Source organism: Ischnura elegans, chromosome 2, assembly GCF_921293095.1.
Source record: "Ischnura elegans chromosome 2, ioIscEleg1.1, whole genome shotgun sequence".
In the NCBI taxonomy this organism is placed as follows: domain Eukaryota; kingdom Metazoa; phylum Arthropoda; class Insecta; order Odonata; family Coenagrionidae; genus Ischnura; species Ischnura elegans.
In genome coordinates this window covers 134,385,550-134,409,011 of record NC_060247.1, presented here as the reverse complement: position 1 = coordinate 134,409,011, position 23,462 = coordinate 134,385,550, and the positions used below count along the sequence as shown (strand labels likewise).

Below are 23,462 nucleotides of genomic sequence, written 5' to 3'. Positions count from 1 at the left end.
AAATTTGTCCGATCGAATCCGAGAGGAACACTTCAACTTTTTTGTCAAGTATGAAGACGTATTTACTGGATGGAAGGTGACATGGTGTGGATTCAAATATTACCTGGCATACTTGAGGATATTACTGCATTTTGGCATAGAAGAACAGGTGTGCCAACAGAATACTGATCGTGTTCAGCTTGTATGAAGGCATTACCATCTGCGATTGTCATTTTGACCTCAGTGCAATGCCAACTGCCACATTATTACTTGTGTAACTAACTCGCCCCACCTAACTTCCATTGTTATTTATCGGTACCTAGTATGTCTCACTCAGTCACAAAAATGGATATTTACCAGTATTTCAACATGATTCCAAAAAAGCATTTTATTTCCTAAGTCCAACAGGCAGTTTGTGTATAATGAAGAAGCAGGAGCAATTTCCACAATTTTAAATTTATTGGTATTATCGGTTTCACTTTCAGCATCATCATCAGGTGTTGACCTGATGATGCTTTAAGCGAAACCGGTAGTACCAATAAATTTCAAATTGTGGAAATTGCTCCTGCTTCTTCATTATGTTCCGTTTCCACTCCATCTCGCCTGAAACCTCAGATTATATGGGCAGTTTGTGATTTTTCAAGTATAATTGCAGGGTAAGATTCCAATTGATATCAACTAAAATTGTTACGCTCCAAGGATAATACTGACTTGATAATCAGAAAAATTACAGAGCATTTTAAATGTGTGTGATTCTCTGGCATTAATTTTGGCGTTCCTTTAATTTCAGACCATAACTTAAGTATGAATTAAGGCAAAGCATGGAATGGATGAGAGAAACAATAATTTCAATTAGAAATGCTCAGATTGAAAATCACACGGTGGAAGCGACAGAATTTGATTACATACAGTAAACATTATTTATCATCAATCCAGGAACACAAGCAAAAAATTATGTGAATAAAGCAATATTGAGAAATCTACCTGAATGGCATCGTAAGGCATATGGAACAATAGGATGCCCCTGTGAAGACGCAGCCCGCACATCACAACCATACAAAGAAATCCAATTCACCAAAGTCATGGTCTTTCGGTCATGACAAATTTGTTGCATGGAGTTACTGAACATGACATAATAAATACTAAAATACGGGACATGGTTTTATGTACATAAACTTGGTCAAAATGAATATTTATAATTATGCACTTTCATTGCTGCTTTAACATAGCAGCAATGAAAGTGCTATCTCTCATGACGTCACCTATCATTAGCCAAATTCAGGTCCGGCTGAAGGTTATGAGAGGAAAAATGGAGGGAGGAAGTGAAGAGGTGTCTGATTTTTCGCCAGGGTTTCTCTCCAGATTTTCAGTGATGAACAGGTATACAAGCCAGCGAGTGGTTGTCTGTTGCCACCTACTCTGAGAGAATCACTTAACTAAAATTAAATTATTCCTACCCTCGACCTGCCACCCCCGCCCCCTTCCGAGAGTGGGCGGAGGTTATCCACACTGGCGACCAGCATATCACCGACAACTACTGAGCACTCCTGGGTAAGACATCACAGTGCGTGAAAAATGACCGAGGAATTCAGGCTTAACCTCTGGCACATTCAGTGAAATGGATATTCCTTGGCCTTCCAGAGTGCTGCATATCCTGACTATGGCCGTTTTCCACTTCACAATTACTCACCCATCGTGCACTTTTCGATCGTCAACTTACGGATGTGACGACAGCAAGGATGGATCCAATAGGCGAGTGCGCAAGGGAACGAAGGGTAAGTGAACAAGGGAACGCGGATGCTCCCTCGTTAACGTGCCCTCGTAGGAAGTGGACGTGAAAATGGCGGCAATGGAAAACTCAGAAATCTTGAACTGGAATTGTGAGTAATTTTGTGTTTATTATGTGAGCTCTTTTACGTAATATTCTATCGGCATTGTGAATCCTTGCTCTTCACATGCAATAATATAAGTATGAAGGTGAAATCGATTCTTAAATCAACCACCAGATGTCCTTAAACTACCCCGCGCGTCACATTTCGTTGCTGTTAACAGTTCCCATTATTTCCGTTCACACTTTATGGCGCTAGTAGAGCATTAGTAAGGGAGCAGGGTGCAAGGGAGAAAGGGAACAATGGAATGAGTGCATACTACGTGCATTGGAAAACGGCCTATGAAGACTTCATATGGCACAACCAGAGAAAAATTAGACATTGAGCCATCCCTCACTCAGAGGGATTCCGTAGAGCAGTCAGGTGGGTGGTGCAATCCTCAGCCACTGTAGCAGGCATGACACCGGTCAACATGGGCCTATGATATCTGGTGGGAAATGGGCCCAAGATAGATATAAAGTAGTGCTGTCCCACAAGTCACGAGCACTTTCTGGTGAGGGAAGAATGCAAGGGGTCGAAGTATCAGCCCAGTGCTTAAAAATTAATATAAAAATTGAATAACTTGCAAAATGTACATAGGAGCAATTTGGTTGATTTTCAGGAAGTCAAGCACCCTCCATCCTTCCCCCTAAAAAACTTGGGCCTGCCTCTTAGTCGCAAAGATATTTGAAGTGAACTCCAAAGCATAAAAAATTTAAATGTTGTTTCCATTGTTTCTGAAGAGAAGCATTCATACTCAGTTCATAATTACAAACCGCTGAGTACTATACTATAATACATAAACTTCATTACAATGACAGGGCACAATGCCAGGTAAAAAATGACCAGAACTAAAATGGTTAAAAATGATGTACATGCAACACCAACTCACTATAAGAAAAGGGTGATTGGTATTCTGTAGAACTCTCTTCTCCGTCAGTGTGTGTGCTACCTCGTCCTTCTGAATGATGACCTCCTTCTTCAAAATTTTGATGGCGTACAGACGCTCAGTCGCTTTCTCACGACACAGGACAACTTTGCCAAAAGTTCCCGTCCCCAAAACTTTGAGAAACTCAAAGTTTTCCAAGGTCTTGAAAATAAAGAGAAAACAACATGAATGGCAATGACAAAAAAAAGACAATGCTTCGACTGAGACCAAAATAAATAAATTGAGCACATGCAATATGTCTGATGAGCCATGTCCATTGAGGAAAGCCAACACACCAACCCAAAATTTAAGCCATACATGAAGTCAATTCACCAATCACCATACCACATCCAAGCCTCCAACATCAGCCTAAGGGTGGGTTTGGATGGTTGTGGGTATGGCTCACCTTGGACTAACTCACAGGCTAGACCATTGCTTATTAGTAGAGATGTGTGAAAATCGCAAATGCGATAAATGCGATATAGATGCGATGTGTGCAAATAAATGCGACATAGATGCGATGACTGGACTTCTATGATATTTTTATGCAAACTTGCCTTTTCGACGGCAAAATCCGTACATTTTGTGCCAAGTGAAGTTTAAATGCTCCGCCGGCACTCACCGCTAAAAGCATGTGAGCGACTGGCCAGCTGCTAGTTGGCTGGGACTCTATGAGGCCGTGAACTGCAAGTTGGCGCGGGCAAGCTACACCATCGCCACTGTATGTATTATTCCTTCATTTATTATTGTTCTACAACATAATTATTTAAAATATACTGTATCTTCATATAACTGTGTTTCACTACATTTTATCGTCATCTACCTCATTATGAAAATAAAAAAATAGACTACAAAATGCGATAAACTGTTATTGAAAGTGCAATAGAATAAAAATGAAAGTGCAATTTTCACGTATCTCTACTTTGTAACACTACCATATTACGTAACACTACTCACCTACTATTTATTTGGTTTCGTGTTATCTTAGGGTATAGAAACACACTTAATTATAAAATAATATGCACAAAATATCACTTTTACACTTTTATATTCAGAATATCAAGAAATAAGGCTAATTGGGCCCAATTTACAATCGATCATTAGAACAAACAGATTGCATAACTTCCAATTATATTCCAATGGGCTTTTAACTCTTCCCCTTGTGTATTGGTTATAATCATTCAAGTCTACTTATCGGGTTCACTGCTCGCATCTCCACTCAAACACTGCCGGATAGTACAGTACTCCACAACTCCACTCTCTGCCTGATATCCTCCTCTGCGATCCCTGTCTCTCGATCACGCGTCCTTCCTTGTATCGGTTCTCTCTCTCTTTTGGGCGCCTCCTTTTTCTTTGCATCCTCTCTCTTTCTTTTATTCTGCCGATCTTCTTAAAACACGTTTTATACGTAGCTCTCCCAATACAATGACTCCCGCTTGTGTATTTCCTCTCCGCGTCCCTAACTACCCATTCTTGCCTCATCACTACCGTTGTTAATTTCAAATTATCTCAAAAAACAATATGGTGGCTTGTTTACATTATGTTACAACTTATTAGTCATTTTTATGTAACCAAAGGCTGTGGAAAATGCTCATTGGCACCTGTAGAAATTGAGATATTTTTCCTTTGTTCGTGATTAAAGCTTTACAGTAGCTTTAGGGGTCATAAATGCTTGAGTTTCAAGAAATATTTTCTGCATAACAATAGCATGCTTAAGTAGAGATGATTTTTGAGGTCCAAAGGCCAATAATTTTGGGCTTTTCAATGCATTCTGCCATGCTTGGCCACTGCAAAACCTACACCACCTAAGTTGTGGCTCTTGTGTGACCACTGCTCATACTCTGCCAGTGAGTATACCTTGCACTTCATTGAGAATACCTACAGCACAATAACCAGAGATGTCATCTCCGCAAAGGTCATGGACGCATCAGTTATTGAGAGAAAGGAGCAAAGAAACTCTGACAAGATACGCCAGTGACCTTAACAGAGGTCACATTTGGTCATTTTGCTGAAGGTACTAAAAAATTTTTTGTAAGCATGTACGTACTCAAGTGGTTTAAGAAATTAGGAAAATTCCTTCAACCACAACACCCCTCAACCTCCCCTTTCTTCCCGAAGGGGTTTTTCATGGCAGGAAGCCAATCGCAAGGCTTGGAAGGTAGAGGGCCACAATCCATTGCTTCCTTGATTCCAAAGAGTACAAACATGAACTCAAATATCCACTGGGACTAAACAGGGAAAGTTTGGGTTTTTCGTTTGCGTGCAGGTCTTTAGCACCTACCCTGCTGCACCTAAACACAACAAGATGCATAAAAACAAACAAAATTTTCAAAACGTAAACCACAAATTGATGTAATTACCATTAGTACGCAATTTTTTTTTTCAAGATTTGTTTTTGATATTTTAACATCAAGGACCCCTAGGGCATCTGTTAAACCTCAATAGGAGAGAAAAGCAAGCAAATAGTAAGGAAAGAAAAATAGGTACCTTTACACATGTAAATGAACACTTTCCAAAATTGGAGACCTTCAATTTATACAAAAAAAAGCAAAATAAGTGATGTCTTAAAATAAGTCACACATTTAGGGTAGGAGGGCCCAGTTCCTTTCCCTGGCCCATCTGTTACTTGGATTACAAGTGCCCAAAGACTTCAGCCAGGGTTTGAAGCCAGGACCCTTTGGCCAGAAGCCAAGCACTCTGCCCTTTAAGGCTACCATGCTTCCTCCTTGAGCATGCCCCACACAATCTGACAAAATCTGACACAGGCAAAAGATCATGCATCTGTATAAAGAGAATTATTCACCAAGACCCAGAATAAAGAGTGGAAGTGATGCTTACAACTTTCCTCTTGCCGGAGGATTTACTTGACGAGGTGCCCTGCACTGAGAACTTGGCGCTCAGCTCTTCAATGTTGGCAACATCGCCTTCGCCCTGTCCCTCGCCCCCACTCATCTCCATGTCCTCTTCGCTGACTCCACTCTCACTCGACTCGACCGCCAGACGGTTGGCCACAACGCGAATTGCGTGCACCCACTCCTCCCTGGAAAAAAAACCATTCTCAATGAACTACTCACCGCCACAATCAGCATTGAAAAACTATCCGATAACGTGGCACCACCAAAACTATTTGGAATTCTGGAAAATGTTGCTCTAACGAAAAACAACACATCGATGCCCACAAAATTAAAACATTCCATTTATTACATCATTTGATCAAATCAATCTCATTAATATTTTTCACTTGCAATCAAATTTCAGGCCCATGCACAGACGCTAGGTTTAGGGGCTACGGAGTGCATAGTGAGGATGGACCATTATAAGGTTTTGTATGGGAATTGCTGCCATTCCTGAGGCCACACATACTGCTGTAAGGTGTAGATTCTGAATGCATATCCTCACAGGAAAGAATGGGTATTAAGTAGGGATGGACGGATCCAGGATTTTTTTTCGGATCCTTGATTTTCGGAGCCAGATCTTTTGGATCACATATTTTCGGACCCAAATACATTTTCCTACAACTCCTACTATTAAATGAAGTAATTATTCAAGTTTATTCTGGGTACGTACAATCGAAGGAATGCTTTTTAGGTTTTCATACACATTTTAATATTTTTATAAATTAAAAATCATTTTTATAGGCTTTCAAGTTGTTTTTTTTAAACATCTTTACATGCTCAGGACCTAAACTGTTACGCTTGGGTTTGGAAATGAAAATGGGAAAAATCTTCGGATAAACCACTGACTGGTGGTGTAGGACAAGAATCGCATGCGACGGCGCATTCGAAGAGAGAATCGGAACTCTATCCACCCTTATTTGCATTCACTGAAGCTATTATTTAAAATTTCGGATCCAGATCTGATGTCTTCCGCGACTTTGGATCCGATGTATCCGATAAAGGGCAATATCAGTAGATATTTGGATCCAAGGTATCCGATCCGACCATCCCTAGTATTAAGTTAAAATGTCCCATCCTAAGGTTGGTAAGTTCACTTTCCTCCATCCAAAAAACTTTGCCCTCCATTTAAATATTTTCTATTTGTACAAAAAAATCAAATATATTACACTATTTTTGAAGGGTTTCTCTGGCAATGTAACATAGTTACTATAAAAAACATAATATCACATTACTACAGAATGATTGACTAATAAAATACTTGAACAACCCAAAAAGAATACCAGTGACCCCAAATTTACCAGCTAAGAAAATCAATTTTAACTAATTGCTCAGCACAAAAAATTAATCAGTACATGTATACAAAGACATATAAAAATAAAACCTAGGGTCTAGCCTAAAAATAAAATAAAATTTGGCTTAAAATTAGAGATCCAAACCTCTCTTTTTCAGATTCAACGTGAAACGTCCTCTCAATGACCGTTGTCCACTGCAGGCCACGTATGATGAAAGTATACGGCTTTGGTTTATCTACACTCATGATTTGACACCCTTTGACAGTAAAATTATTTAAAGGGGCGGTCAATGAATGCTCTGGTTTATTTTTGAAGCCCATTAGAGCTCCATTGTCCATGAGAACAAAATACCGAGATCTCCAGTTTTTTATGTGTTCACCTGCAATAAAAGAAGTCCACATTACTCATTGCACCATAAAAGAATTTACAATTCAACATACCTCTTCACATACACTATTTAGAAGACTAAAACAAATATTTTTTTACAAAATGACCGGTAACACCTTCAAATGTTAAGATTTCAATTTCATCACCTAGGCATGAAAGAGAAACAACATTGAATTCTTGATAACTGGAACCCACAAGAGGCTTATACTTGAAATTATTTAATTATATTTGTATAAGTTTGCATAGTTTTCTGTAATGAAAAAAAAATGGAATTGGCCGTACAGATATTGTTTCAAATTTTGCCATGATAAGATAAAAGAGGTGTGTTTTGGTAACTTGGATATGTACCCCAAGCTAACATTGCCAACCACTGCTTTCAAGTAATAATGAGAAGAAGACAGATTGGACAAGGATTTAACTATTTGAGTGGTATAGAATACAAATTAAATAACATAGATGAGATTGTAGATTTTCATGAACTATTTACCCCATTATAGACTCAAGATAGCTGAAGATGAGAAAATGATAAAATAACCACACACAAAAAGCTTGGTTGAAGAGAAGATTACAGTAGTTAAAGAGAGAAATGAGGGGGAGATATTTTAAGCATCATTTCTATGCCAAGTGAAGAAACTAATTAAGCTACTGAAATGGATAATTATAGATAACATAAACGTAGGTACTGCTGAGAAAAAAAGAACACTTATGCCGCAGGTAGAATGAATATAACAAAAATAGAGTAGTGCAGGCAGAGGACTGGTAATGCCAACTTCAGCAGCTGGATATGCTTGAATCGTTCGAGATTCACCATAGCTATTCGTAACGTTCGTTATATTTGTACCGAAATATTTCTTTCATTTACAAGAAAAATCAATTGGCTTTAAATAACCACCTGCCACGTTAAAAAATATTCATTCTTGTGATAACTGACAAGTGTAACGCCCAATTAAATGGGAACACAGTTTTATTGTAAATTTCCAACACGAACTAAAACCGTAAACATTATTAATAAGTAAAAAATCAAATGGGAACTTTTGATGACCGAGATGCAAAATTCTATTAATAACACCTCAATTATTCCAGTAGCAATTATTAGCATGCGTGTCAATGTGAGCAATTGTAGCATATTTAAGTCTACATTTGTGTTTATATTTTGACGAGACATTCTTATCTCATCCATTACTGCTGCAGTACATAGTTGAGTAAATAAACATTTTCACAACATGCTTTCTCCCTTTCACTGTCTCCGTTTCCGTAGCGGCCAACGGGATAGACTGTTGCGGATCATACCGTCGCGTGGCGTGCCCTGGTGGAGCACTGCTGAACTACGTGCACGTGGCCGCCTGCCGTGGGACATGAATGAAGAGAGCGTCGGTCGATGGGAGGGGTGGACGACAGACGTAAAAAGGGCCGTCCCAGAACGCAAAAGCGAGGCAGCTCGCTCGCCCACCCACCGACTTCCGTGGGCGCAGCCGGCCTCCCTGCCTGGCCACCGCGGCGCTAACACCTCGACCACGCGGTCCGAGGAGGCAACGTTGGATCAAGGGAGCGAGAGAAGTGTAGTTGGCGGCGCGGCGCCGACTCGGGTTCCCTGCCCACTCATCAAGGCCGCCATCCTCCCGATGCAGAGTGAGGCGGCTGTATTCACGGCTCAAATCGCCAGTGATGGCAGCGGCGGCGCACAGTGGTCCCAAATCGAAAAAAAGCTGGCCAGAAATCAATTTTTCAAATTTTTTAATGTTATATTGGACTTCTACAGGATATGGACTTCTACTTCTACTTATTTGAAGATTTTGTTGATCAAAGCGGCTACAGGGACCTGTCAAACATCGAGCATTCAGCGTAAAAATGACAGATGCGTGAAACCGGACGATTTCGAAGATGTTCAGCTTCATGGAGGACAAACTTAACACAATATATTTAGCCGAAAAAAAAATATTTTTAGATATAAATATAAAAACGTTAACGTATAGTGGAAAATATATTTCATTCTAGTTTTACAGTGTTTTCTATTTTATATTTATTTTTAAACTTTCGTCGTTTTTTTACCCGAATTTTCAAATAATATGCACAATATCGCTCAGAGCGTCACTTTCCGTCGCGGTGTCTTTTGCATGAATACAAAGGGGATAGTTTATGCAACGTAGCAGTGAGGCCTTCAAAAAATTTTTGCTACTATATTCGCTACCCTGACCTGAGCATTGATTTAACTACAATGCGCTGACTCAATGCTCATAAATAACACCTCTTCTCATAAGTAGCACATTTTTGCGTCCATAAATAGTTTCCAGTTGACGTTACTTATCATTTACGTTTGCCGATGCTCTCCTAAAAGAAGTCTCCTAAGAACTCCAGCGTAAGGTAATAATTGCGGAACGAAGGTACGCAGTCGAGCATAAAGAAATCTAAGAAAATTGAATGCGTTCAAAACAAAAAAAATTCTTGAAAGTGGAAAAGGAATTATATCTTTTAAGAAACAATACGTACTGGACTAGCAACAAGTTGAAGTTAGATGTTGACGTTAATGCAACAATTATCTTAAAAAGCTTTTAAAGCGTTTAAATGTCATCCCAGTACATGCGGTGAATATATGATGCCGGATTTGTGATGATGAGTTTAGAGCTATATCCATATTCCTTACTTCAATATGTAAATAAAAACGCTACCTTTTAAGGTTAAAGAGAGTTAGCTGAAATTGGTGGATTAAAAAATCTATTTGAGGAATTCATTGAAAGGACAAAGTGAAGGAAAACTGATACATGGATCGTCTAGGTATCGCCTAAGAAGCTGCCCTTCCTATTGGCCACTTGTCCGCGGTGGCAATGAAGGCGAGGGTTTTTCAGATAAGATTATGTGTGTATTAGAATTATGTCTTAGCAATTACTGTGAAAGATAAGGAAAAGTGTTGGCTTATTTCTTTGACTGTTATATAAACCCAGGCGAATGGAAAATCTCATTAAAATTATCGTAGCAAATGATGCACCCGATAATTTGATGCCCCGCCGCGAAAAGATCTTATTGCAATCGGAACATTAGATTTGGCGTTAAACAAGAATTATGGTATATTGTTTACGACAATTCAATGCTTGTAATAATGCCTTCATTGAAAATTGTTAAAAAAAAGGACCCAGTTAAATAAAGCTTCCCAATCCATTGGCCCCTTTCAAGGAACTATAAAATTGACTGCGTGCACGTTATTATATTTTTTAAATGATTAATGCAGAACAATAACAATTATCATAGGTATATAATACTAACTCCAAAATACCATTAACATAGTATTATATACTATCAAACATAAGAGAAACTTGATAATGTTCACTTGGTTCATTCGTAATAAATTGTTCAAAATTGTCCAAAAATAAACACTAAAATTCATCAAATTTATGCTTTTAAAAATCAAATTCAGTTTTATAAGATGCATAACTTGTATTTACTATCGCGGACATAATCTCAAAATTACATCGTCTATCTTGAATTATTAATTTTTAAACAATATGTGAAGTAACAATAAAAGTATTTCAAGTTCGTAGAAAATAGATGAATATTCAGAATAAGAGGATCAAAAACTGTGAGAACAACTCTTTACATGAAATTTATACGCAAAAATAACAGCGTTATCGATTTTGGCCAGCTTTTTTCGATTGGGGACCACTTAGTGCGGCTGCAAGCACGTGGGCCGAATTCCAATCCAAGTCCGAAAACACCACCCACGTTTTCGGGAAGTACCAAAGATTCGATACATATGGCACCGACGGAAAGGGTTTCGGAAGTACAACTGAAAGAAAGGAGCTATTTCTAACTCGCCAGGCCACACCTTGAATTCGCCAAAAAGTTCTGCGAGCGGAAAAGAAAGCGTTTCACAGCTTCTACACGAATTAGATTGGAAGCCGCTTATAACTTGGGAGGCTACATGTAAGGCTTAGATTGATTGAGTAATTGAGAAAAGGTATCTTTCAGGGCGACACGAAGAACATCATATTGGAACCCCACTGTATATCTTGGTCCGACAGAAACGATAAATTAAGAGAGATATTTTGCGGTACAGATTGGTACAGAAATTCGTTTTTCCCCCGAACAATATGGAACTTTAATAAATGCTTGGAGGGACTCAGTACGCTCACCTTCTTATCTTGAATTTTTTATTTCTTCTTTTTTTAAAAGGCTAATATCGTCACGCAACAAGCGTACTGAGGAGCCTTGCGGGGAAGTATGCAGATGGTAAGCACGACCCATTGACCTCGTACTGCCGTCTACCGATTATAAACAAACACATATCACTTAGCGCTGCGTTACTCTCAAGAATATGCATAAAATTTATGGATAATTATTGTCAAATAAGTGAAGGTCTAATTATGTAGCTTTAAGCGAAGCTTAAGAGTATAAATGCGTCTCCAGGAGGAATTAATTTGTTAGCGGGATGGAGGATGAAATGTATCGACGATAATCTATCATTTTGATGTAGAACGTAAAATAAAATACATTTAAAAAATACATTTAAAAATACTTAAAGAAGCCATTCCCACTTTAATTTTGGACACTATTTTCAATAATCATTGGGCCCTTAAAAATAAACAAATGTATGAAACTTCACTTAAACATCGTATCTTTCTGTTCAAATATTTCGAAGCTCATGCAGTCACCAAGTAAGTCATAAATAAGTTGATAGGTTTTCTATTTGAGGCTTTCAAAGATAAGTTTATCATATTAAAAAAACACATTTTTACCTTAAAAGTGTAGCGTTAGTAGAAAAAATAACTTTTTAAGAAAAAATGAAAATGATCACACCTTCAAACCTTTAGATGTACTAGCCGTACTACTCTCGCATTCGGAAACTATGGAAATGTCAGTACGCCAAGAATATCCCAAATTGGATTGGGATTTGGCCTAGGAATTTCTACAAGTATTTGTATTCACAACAAAGAAATCTCTACCCACTCATATGCTTTCTCAGATTCGCGTACCAAGGAGATTTAGGGCAGAGCTGCAAACTTGAGGCAGTTCTTCGGTGATCGATTCTTTGAATCAGAGCTCTCTAGATTGCCATATAATTAATTAAGAAGTAGAAACGTCGCAGCCTTTCACAGTTAAGTTACGTCCACACAGCGCTATAATCGCTGGAAATCACTCGGCCCGTGCAGCAGTGAGGGAATTCTGCCGGGAAATCCTCATAGAAGTTTAACCTAAAGGCCGTTTTACATGGGGCACGGAATTGCGCAGTTTAGAGCTGCATTAATTTCTAAAATGGCGCGGAATTGCGCGAATGCACGAACGAAATTAGAACAGGGGCTGTTTTGCCGTCTCGAATCCACGCATTCTCGCATATGTTCTGGAAATTCACCGCTTTACACAACAAAATTCTGATTGCGCCTTCACACGTACGTCAGATTGCGCAATTCCGTGTACCGTGTAAAACGGCCTTAACACCCCCCAGGCACACGTCTATTGAGGCGACTTGCGGGGGTGGTACGGAGATCTTTCTGCAAGTCGCAGAGTAGAATATATCTTCCAGAGCGACAAGGAGAACATCGTCTTAGAGCCTCACTGTTTCTGGGTCCGAAAGAAACGATGAAATAAGAGATACGTTTTGCCTAGCTGATAGGAGTAATATCTTTTCCCTAGCAGTAAATAACCGTTATAAGGTCATTTCCATGAAAATGACAACTTTTTCTCACAAATTAAAATTTAGGCTGGAAACATTTTATCTTGATAAATCAACAGCTAAATTATTGAATTTCACGAAATCAGTATTTGAAACATTACTAAGAGCCTTATTATAAGTTTTCAAACTATACTTCGATTCACAGAGTTTTGAAGACGTTTGAAATCATTACATAGAAAGTTGACCTAGCAGTAATTCCGTCACGTGTTAATTTTGGGCATATTTAGTTGGTATTTCGACAGTTAATTTTGTTTCTGTCCATGAAAATCACCTTCATAAATGTTTTTTGATCATGCACTGTTAGAAGTTTTACAATTTTTCATTATTTTACAATTTTATCGAAACATCCTATTGCACAGTTTTCCCTAAAGGTATTTCCGCGACAAATGGCCCATAAATATTGGCTGACATAAGTCAGCAGACGCCAAGCTTTTCTTTTTGTAAACGGCTGGTTTCCTGACAGCCCCCACCAAACGTCTAATAGGGCAATTCGCTAGTTAGGCTTTTAATACAGATAAGAAAGGCAGATTTTAAGCTTGTGGCTGGATTGGAAAACACCATAATCACGTGACTACCCACCCGCTGATGAGTGAAGATTTTGTTTCCTTATTGTTTCCGGAGTTAATTCCGAATTAAAATTTCATTTCCGACAAACTTAGTTGTCACGGTAAAGAGAAAAAAATATCGGGATTTACATGTATTCTGAGGCCTTTAAATCAATGAAATTCTCCACTTTCCATGATAATATCGGGATTATACTGAAGTCTCCTGACTTAAATTTTGGCTTCAGCTTTCAGATATTGTTCAGCCGTTTTAAGGTAATTTTGTATGTTCTCCGAGGTTTCCTGTACCTTAATGCCTGTACATAGAAAACGATAACGAAAAATTAAACTAACCACTAAACGAAAAATAGACTTCATCACTTTGGGAAGTTAACATAAAAAATGATTAATTCGAACCGGACGCCGTCTATAATTGTTATGAATAATTAAACGTCGGCCAATTAACATCGGCATAATATCTCTCATATTTATTAATCGTTCTTGTATGACCTGGATACAGTGGTGGATATATGGTGGAGGCTAAGGGAGCTATAGCCTCCCTCCTTGGGTATCCAATTTACACTAGATAGAATAGGGTGGTTTCCTATTATTTTTTATTGCCTAAATTGAAAGATTATTACTCCTGGAGTACGCATTTCACGCTCTTAGATTTTTAAATAACGATACCTATTTTTCGCGATTAAATGGAAACTGAAAATTTTCAAGGGCGCAAAAACGCGACAGCTAAGTATGAATGGTGGGAAAACCCCGTGTGACTTCATTATGGTTCCAGCTGCCGCCGTGTGAGTCCACCTAGGTGCGAGGCTATGAGCGCCGATACGATGCCAATGCCGATGATGTAAAAGTGAAAAATTTCAAGCGCGCGAAAACGCGACGGCTAAGTATGAGTGCTGGGAAAACCCCGTGTGACGTCGTTCTGGTTCCCGCTGTCGCTGTGTGAGGTGATCTTGGGGCGAAGGTATGTGCTTCGCTGCGATGCAGGCTGCTAACAGGTAGCAGAGTACCCAGCTAGTAGGTAGCGCTTGGCTTAAATAAGGATTATTAATACCTTATCAATCGAAGGAAACTTGCCGACCATAGGCAATTTTAATAGATGATTATTAAGACGTTTCCCTGAGCTCTGTGCTTCATGCATGCATTGGTAATCTCAGACGATGTAAATCTCCTATCTAATAGTCCCTGTGACGTCACGTGGAGTGGCATCGCATGGGCGCCAATCTGTCCTTTTTCAAATGCGGTTAAAATTGACCATATTCATTCGTCGAAACTGGGATTTCTAAAACAAAATGTGTATACTATGAAGACGCTAATGGTGGGTAACGAATCGCAATCAATGCCTTTCGTTTTCTTTGACGAAGGAAACTATCCTATTAAAATGAGTCCAACAGGAGGCAACAGAAATCAAGCACTTCCACGGGAGGGTCTGGGGCCTCCTTTATATCTGGGACTGTGGTCTCCAAAGTCATATATTCTAAATCCCTGCTAATGGAAAAGCAAATAAATAAGAACATTTAAAGTAAATATAAAAAAATAGTGCCTCAGTTCCCCATACCGTAAGTATAGGGAAAATGAATTCCTTCTTTGTTACTCTGATACCCTGCGTACGTGAACACTAGGGTGGTCCTTATTTTTCAAGTTTTCGAATTTCTTTTGTGACACCCCCCAGTTTTGTTCCATTTGGTGAGAAAATAAATCGCGTAAATTACTTTTTCAATCGGACCAAATAATAAAACCAAATAATTTGTATATTATGAATACATTATAGTTTTTTTTTGGCGAATCGCGCAGCTTCCCTTTGCAATTTAGTTACTTTACGGAGATCTACATCCACATATTACCCCGCAAGCCGCCTAAAAGGCGTGTGGCAGGGGGTGTTAGGACACCAGCCGCCTACGGCTCTTACTTAGTTAAGGGCTCTAACGAAGTTGGGACTAGCATTTATGAAAGTCCTTTATGGTTCGGGGGAAAAACGAATTCCCATATCTATCCGTTCGGCAAAACATCCCTCTTAATTTATCGCTTCTATCGGACCTGAAAATATAGTGTGGCTCTAATATAATGTTCTCCGAGTCGCTCCTAAAGATATCCATTCTCAATTGTTCAAGCGTCTAGCGCGTAGCCTCGGAGTCTCCAGCGGCTCGCAGCCTGATTCGCTTAACATCTGAGTAACGCTGTCTGGACGCCAGTAGCAGGTTTTGACGAAACGCGCAGTCTTCCTTTGTATTTAATTCAGTTCGCGGATTAAGTCTTTCTGCACCGGATCCCATACGCTTGGATCTCAAATGGATCTTGGATCTTAGACCTTAAAATGATGGGGGAAAATAACCGCATTGGCTGCAGAGCCGCGAATTCCTACCTTTCATTGGGTGAACTTAACTCCCGCCCGCCGCGATGATACATAATACTCGTTCGTATCGGCGTCCCACCCCCCTTCCACCCGTAATTATAGCCTCCCCCGCCCCCACCCCCGGCTACACACCCTCCACCCACCCTCGGCCATTTTATTTTTACGAGTCGTCGCGGCTCGGGGCCACCCACGCTCCTCACTCGTTTCCCGCGATCCTGTCGCCGCGGCAACGCACCATTTCGGTCCAGTCATTGAAGATTTTCACCTCCGAATTTGGAGGGTCTATTCTAAGCACTAAAAAAAAATATGTCCTGATCATTAAACCCGTTGTTATTATTATTATTCCAATCGTTATTCGACATCGAATACATCCACTACATACATTTTACACTAAATTTTTTGGTTAAAATTTAGTCCTCAATCGATTTGTGGGGTTAGTTTGAGTAAAAATAATTTCCACCCCCGACAAGGGGTGAAAACCACCCCTCGGTGACACCTTCAATCAGCGCTATGTCGCTAATGTTTCTTGACACATTCAGGAACTATGCACCACATTTAAAATGAATTGGTTTAGCTCCAAAAAATTCGGATTTTTCAGTTGATTTTCAGTTTCAATGACGGGACTTATTGGTATTCCATCGCGAGGGAACAAACCAAGAACATCCCATTCGCACCCCACCACAAATATTACATGATCTGGTAGATAAAGGATTTTTCACACTACTGGAGATGTCATGAATGAGGAACGAGTCGTAGAGTGCTAAAACGTGATTCAAGATCATTCGGGACGGTCTTTCAAGACATATTGTTCAACTTGAATCGAGTTGGACGGCCCGTTAGCGCTACCGTCACACGGCATGTGCAAGTCGAGACATCTACAACGAAACCTCAGCTGTACGAAGCTATAAATCCAAAGAAAAAACGCCGTACAAGTGATAAGTCTTGATTCAGGAAGCCCATTTAAGTATCATAATTGCTAAATAAACTCACGGGTTAAAAAAAATCCATTTAAAGATGGCTGGTGTTTAGAAAAAGTCTACTCCACGAAAACATGTGTTTTGCAGTCTGAAACAATAATAAAAATTTTCTTTGAAAAAAAGTAGTTTGCGTGCTTCTCCGGCATAAATCCACGGCAGTAAATTTTATGCGTATGTCGTTCAACTATCCACACGTATAAAAACACCAACGGATGAAGTTCGCCATGAAAAAATATTTGACTTAGTCGGGATTCCCGATGGGTGCCCGAAGTTCGATCTTAGAAAATGGCTTGGTGGTGTAACTGGCTAACACACCTGACCAGCAGTCGGGAGATCCGGGTTCGAATCCCGGCTAAGTCAAATATTTTTTCATGGCGAGTTTCATCCGTTGGTGTATTTAACCTTGCACCCGTGCGCGTGCCTGCGTACAAGGTCACTGGTCCCTGCAGTGCTTTGAAATCCACACGTATATTTTGCGGATGGTGTCAACTTAACCCTTAACCAGGGAGGTGCAATTCTTGTTCCACTACCAGTGACGTGCGGTCTGCGAGACGGCAATAAAACAAAAATTCATAAAACGTTGCGAAGTCATTTTTATTGCTTAGTTTAATGTTTCTTTGACTTCTCATCTATTATAAAACTTATATTTAATATTATGTATTCCCAATACGAACCAACTTTTTCAATAAAAAATTGTTATTTGAAACAGGATTTAAAAAAACTGATATCAAAAACACTTGATTTTTTATTATTATCGTACTTTTTTTAATTAAGAACTTAATTATCCACGTTATGCAACTACAATGCTTCCTTACAAATTATTAATTATTATTATTCTTGAAAAATCACTAGGAATTGTTTTTAACAACTTTTTGAAACATTTCCACCAGCACTACGTACTGTATTGGTTTTTCCAATTTAGTGACGTGAGGTCTCACAGACCGCTACCAAAATTCAGTTGCAAATTATCAGAAATAAATAATAGGAACGTTAAATAGTAAGAGTGCTATGTCCTTATCATACAAAATTATGACACTCACGAGGATTATAGATATATTGAAATAGCAATTTTTTAAATATTCATAATTTTATAAGCGTAGCGGTCTGTCAGACCGCACGTCACCGGTTAAGGGCGACAGATGAAGAGAAGTATCTTGGATAACTTCAAACCTTTCGTGGGTAACGTTTACGAGAAATATATGTGGTAGAGCCCCGAAGAAGCTCGGATTCGTCAAGAACGTTCAGGTAGGATTTTCGGACGAAAACGTGAAAGAGAAGTGCTATTCTGCACTCATCCGGCGACACTTTGAGCAGAGAGCACATGGGATCCGGCGCACAAAGACTATATCCGTGAACTTTATGAAATAGAAAGGAAAGCAGCGCGATTCTGAAAAAACTGTATCGGGCGCACAGAAAGCGTTAGAGCGACGTGAAACGAATGACTGTCTACCGTAGAGAGTCATTTAGACTTTGCAAATTTATATGTGGACATCAGTGCATGTCATAATTATGAATAATACGTCAATTTAAAGGAAATTTTATTCTCGATTCTGATTTATATTTTTTCTTATGAAAAATTCAAAAACGTAGACACGCGAGTGCAATAAATGACTCCACGCACCATAAAATTAGCCGTTTTGTCAAGTTCATGAACTTTCTAATCAACCTAGGGAAAACTTCCACGTCTACAACATTCATTTTCCACAATAAGTTGCAAAAATTAATGCAGATTAATAAAATGGCTTTTGCGTATTTTTAGAACGCATATTTTGTTGTAAAATAACGAAAATGTTTAAATACTATTTGGTCATACAGTGTACCCCGAGAGAAAAAAATAAAATTGATAGAAACCCTTCTTTATTTATTCGCAATTTTTCTATGGGTCCGAGATAAACGATAGAGGGATATTTTGCCCAAAGGATGGGTATGCGAAATGGTTTTTCCCCCGAACAGGAAATTACTATAATAAATTCTAAGCGGAACTTGGTTAGATATTCCCTTTGTATTTTTTAACGGCTGGTGTGCTAACAGCCCCCGCAACACGCCTATTGAATCGACTTACGGGGGAGTGCGCAGATGATGATAGACACGCGCACGCCTCGCAACTCTGCCAAAGGATTTTCAAATTTCCACGTAGGTCTCAGTCATGCGCGCACTCAAGTTTCTCTCACGCAAGTGACCACACACACACATGCAATTAAAAATACAAAAACAGAAAATTCACCCACGCACGATCAGACACACACACACACTTCGCGGATTCGCTCTAAAGAGCTAGTTTAAGCGGAGATCTCAAGCGCATACCTTGAGGGAGAATTCTTTCATTCGACTGCTACACGACCGCAGAGACGCTAATTATTCGATATTATGCGCCCATTAATAAAAACTTAAATAAGCTACCGACGGCCACCGAAAACTAATCGAAACGTGAGAAATTTTAAATTCTATCGAATCATACAGTTTTGGTACCTAATGAATCTTTTCTATTATTGAACACTAATCGTATTTTGCATTGGTTAAGAAGGTTGTAACCAAGTTGTGTTGCTAAGGTTCACGTAACCGTAACTTTTTTCACAATATATGCGGACACATTTTAGATGAGTCATACCAGTAATTTAGTAATTTTAACTTAAGTAATTTTAATTTAGCTTAACGGTAATGTCATAAAAAAGCAATGACCCAAAAAATTGAATGGCAATACTTAAAAACGCTGATTTCTTCTGGTGTGCTAATGTTTCTGTTTTCAAGCGTATTTAATTGCATATATTTTTGAACTGAAATAAATATCTTCAATATTATAACTATTGTTGTTGAAGACCAGAAAACCGAGGCTTTTGAAAGTCGAATTTCAAAGCAAAATTTCACGACGATTGGCTTAAGTTTAAAGGAGTGGAGGGGTGGGGGCACTTCGCTGGGGGCCTGCCCCCTCCCCCATTCCGAGCGTCTGGCCAACCGTCTGGGCAGCACAACCCCCCCTCCTCCCCCGTCGTCTTAAAATGACTCGGCAGAGCGCTAGGAATAGGCGACTTCCCTCCCTCCCCCATCCAACGGCTGGACCACTCGATAAAATGACTCCGATACACGTCAACGCCTTCATCCCCTGCACTCCTTAGGCTCGTTTCACACACACACAGACATGCAGTTCCATTCGCCGCGGCGGCAGTTCGACACATTCGATTTGTTTTCGGTGGCGTCTGACACACGCGAAACGGAGAGCACGGCACATATAGCACTGGCGTGGCCAGGATTTTTTAAATGGGGGAGGGGGGGTTTGCTGAGGATTACGGTACCCTTCCCGTGTGAATGAAAAATACCCCAGGGCAAAGGGAGGTTCTCCCCCGGAAAATTTTGGAATTTTTGATGCTGAAAACGCGATTTTTAGGATTAAAAAACAGTAATTTTGTAGGAATATCAATTTAAATTTATTTGTTTAGGCTATCTTACTCGTTTTTGGCGCCTCTTTTAAAGGCTCAAGGGGGGGGGGGTTTAACCCGAAAACCCCACCCCCTTGGCCATTACCAGAGAGACACATTTGAATTATACAGTCTTTAGGAAGCAATTGCAGTCTGTCAAGCTTATCTCGTCTCTCTCCTCCCCAACCACTCCATTCTCCCACCGCCCAAGGATTCGTTTGTAAAAAAAACATATTTCGCCCGGTAGCACTGCACACATGCGAAATTTACGCCAGCCAACTGAACAAAACGCAAAAAAACTAGAATCATTCCATTCGTTCCGTCCATACGCATAAATACATTAATGAACTTATAAGGTGTCAGAAAAGCCAACAAATTCCCATCCAAAAACGATTTCATTAGCCACCTGGTAAATAATTTCAAAACCAGGTCGTGGGGCACTAACAACTCACTTCTTGCCGACATTTGAGACGACCACACAAATATCAAAGCTAAATAATGCACACTGCCCCAACATATCACTATTCTGTGAGTCAATTCTAAGTCTAAACCTCCTTCTTATCTTAAATACGTGAATAATATTTATTCTCGGAAAACAATAGGAAAACGACAAAAAATACATTCGAAAATATCTTAAACTATGCATTTATGAAATCCAATAAAAAAATAAAGGAAAAAAAAAGTTTGGTGCTTTGAAAAATTATAAAAAGGCATCGAAAAGAAAAAAAATCAAATAATAACCAAATGTCATTTCGTGAAAAATAATTACATTGCAAATTAATAAAGTCTCAGAATTTTATGCAGATTTATTATTATTCGATTTTCAAGTTGTCACATTTAAGTTTTTATTTTATCACACCAACCACATTAACAAGCAAATGCGCAAAAAATCATTGTCTATGAAAACTGACTGGTAAGGGTAACTCACGGGACGCAACGGAACGGGACTTTCATCCGCGCTTTCGGCACATGGAATTCGGTCATGGAATCGTGAATAATATCACACTAAAACGAAAAAAATCAAAATATGCGTGAACGCCACGCTCATGATACGTCTCCTGGACACGCATTCGTGCCTATAAGGAATCGTATTAAACTCATTCGAGTGGTGGGGGTGTCCAATAATTAAAGCTGATCATCGCACACCCTCGAATAGGTTTAATACGATTTCTAATAGGCATGAATGCGTGTCCAGGAGACACATTATGAGCGTGGCGTTCACGCACACAATGTTCAGCTTAGTTTGTTGACTAGGGTAACACCATTTCTGCCCAAAGGTTGAGAAATAATTCTGTTAGATTCATCACAAAAAATTTCCATAGATGCCTAAATGAGCTACATAAGAGTCATTGAAAAAATATCCTGGGATATGATGCGCGTCACAAGGTAACATCTCCAAATAAATATTACATAAATTAAAATTCCTAAGAGTAATATCCAATTATAACACAATTAATGTAGCGTCTTAGATTGCAAAATAACGATAAACACGCGGACAACATGGCAAAATAAGCAATTAACTCGAAAAACAAAACAAACAAACGTGACATGAACCGCGTGTGTGTGATAGGGTTAATCCGTTTGCGACGAGTGCCGACACGTTAGGGCCTTACTACGGTTGAACAGGACTCAAATACCTCCATGAAATTCCCCCGAATCTTCCAAGAATATTAAGTAAATCGCAACAATGAGGTGTTTCACTTATTCACCTGGTATCGTACGCGATTCGTTAAAAATAATTCAGCCATTCTCGTAAATTTAAGAAAATAAAATGCGAAGGTTGCCACCCAACTTTCAAGAGTCGGTGACGTCATTGAAAGACTAATAGAACGCAGCAAATGATACGAAAAAGAGGACGCGGCAGCTCACTTTTTTATGATTCGGTGACGTCCATTCAAGTTCTGGTTCTTTCTTCCGTCCATGATGAACCTTTCATTTGAAATCGCTCCATGGAGTGTAAACAACACCAACCCTCGTGAGAGCGAGTCCGAGGAGTAGCTGAGACGCGGTGACCGGCTCGGCAAGAGTACAATCAATTAATCATCATCAAATTAATTGCGAAAGGTTTCAGTCCGGTTAAAAAAATAGCAATAAGTATTTATGAAGATTAAAGATAAAATTAAGCTTCACAGCTATGAAAGGGCTTTCATAGAAAACATTGGCGTGGAATGGACGCCATTTATCATTCATATACAGAATTTAAACAGCAAACTGCCGCCATTAAAATTTAGCCACTTCCACTAAACACGGTTAGAACTAACACGCTTGCTAAAAGCACGTAAAAATTGAATTCGATACTGCGCGCTCCTAAGTTTCACGATAATTTTCCCGTCAATTCGAAATCGACTTAGGCCCACGCTAAATTCACCAGTTAATATTCGCGGTATTTTTTTCTATTTTAACGCCACTGACGTAAGTGTAGGTACTGGAATATCACGCTGAGTGCTCCGTAAGGATAATTCGTTGCTAATTTGTTATAGAAACCTGCTCACAAAGCCGAGATTTCTCCCGGCGAACAACAAGAGAAGTAAGCGGCGAATCGATAAACGCAAAACTACTTACCTATTTTTTTTAAAGATCTTTTTCAATCCACTGTGAATGAAAATTGTGAAAGAGCCCATTGATGAGATAAATTCTCTTCCGGGGTGGTGACAAAAAGAGGGAATTGTAAAATTGATCAATTCTTATCGGATTCTGCACCAGGCTATTGGCTTCGATTCCGCCGACGTTTCGGATAACGACCCGTTTACCATTTTCAAGCCCTGTTTATCTCACCATGTCGCATTGCACTCTGAATTGAACTGACCTTTGGTCATCATAAAAGTCAAGAATCTTAAAATTGTTTTCACGCAGCTCTCCATTCCGTTCTCACATCCGCTAGCCTTTTCATAGTGACGCATGTCTTCTATTTCACATCCTTTACAACCTCACGTACGTAACTCACTCGGGACCATCCCTTACCCTTCTTCCCTTCCACCTGTCCTTCTACTATTGTTTTCATAAGGCCATCATGTCTCATATTGAGGCCAACTAAGTTGCTACGCATTTTCCTTCGCCTTTTTAGAAGAATTCACTTATCTCCCGTTAACCAAAGAAAAGACAAGACCGTTGGTAAGCTCAAAAATTTAATTTAGGTATCCACTGAGTGG

The 23,462-nt window shown here is 39.4% G+C and overlaps 1 protein-coding gene across 7 annotated transcripts in view; it reads right to left on the bottom strand.

The window, feature by feature from the left end:
• The window catches only part of LOC124154662 (RAC serine/threonine-protein kinase), a 150,034-nt gene that overhangs the window by 29,384 nt on the left and 97,188 nt on the right, over positions 1-23,462 (bottom strand). For all 7 annotated transcript variants that reach the window (XM_046528517.1, XM_046528519.1, XM_046528518.1 and 4 more), the window contains 3 exons: positions 7,109-7,343; positions 5,614-5,815; positions 2,740-2,937 (listed from right to left, as the gene is read on the bottom strand). In XM_046528517.1, the coding sequence (XP_046384473.1) occupies positions 2,740-2,937; positions 5,614-5,815; positions 7,109-7,343 (635 nt within the window). The remainder of the gene's footprint in view (positions 1-2,739; positions 2,938-5,613; positions 5,816-7,108; positions 7,344-23,462) is intronic.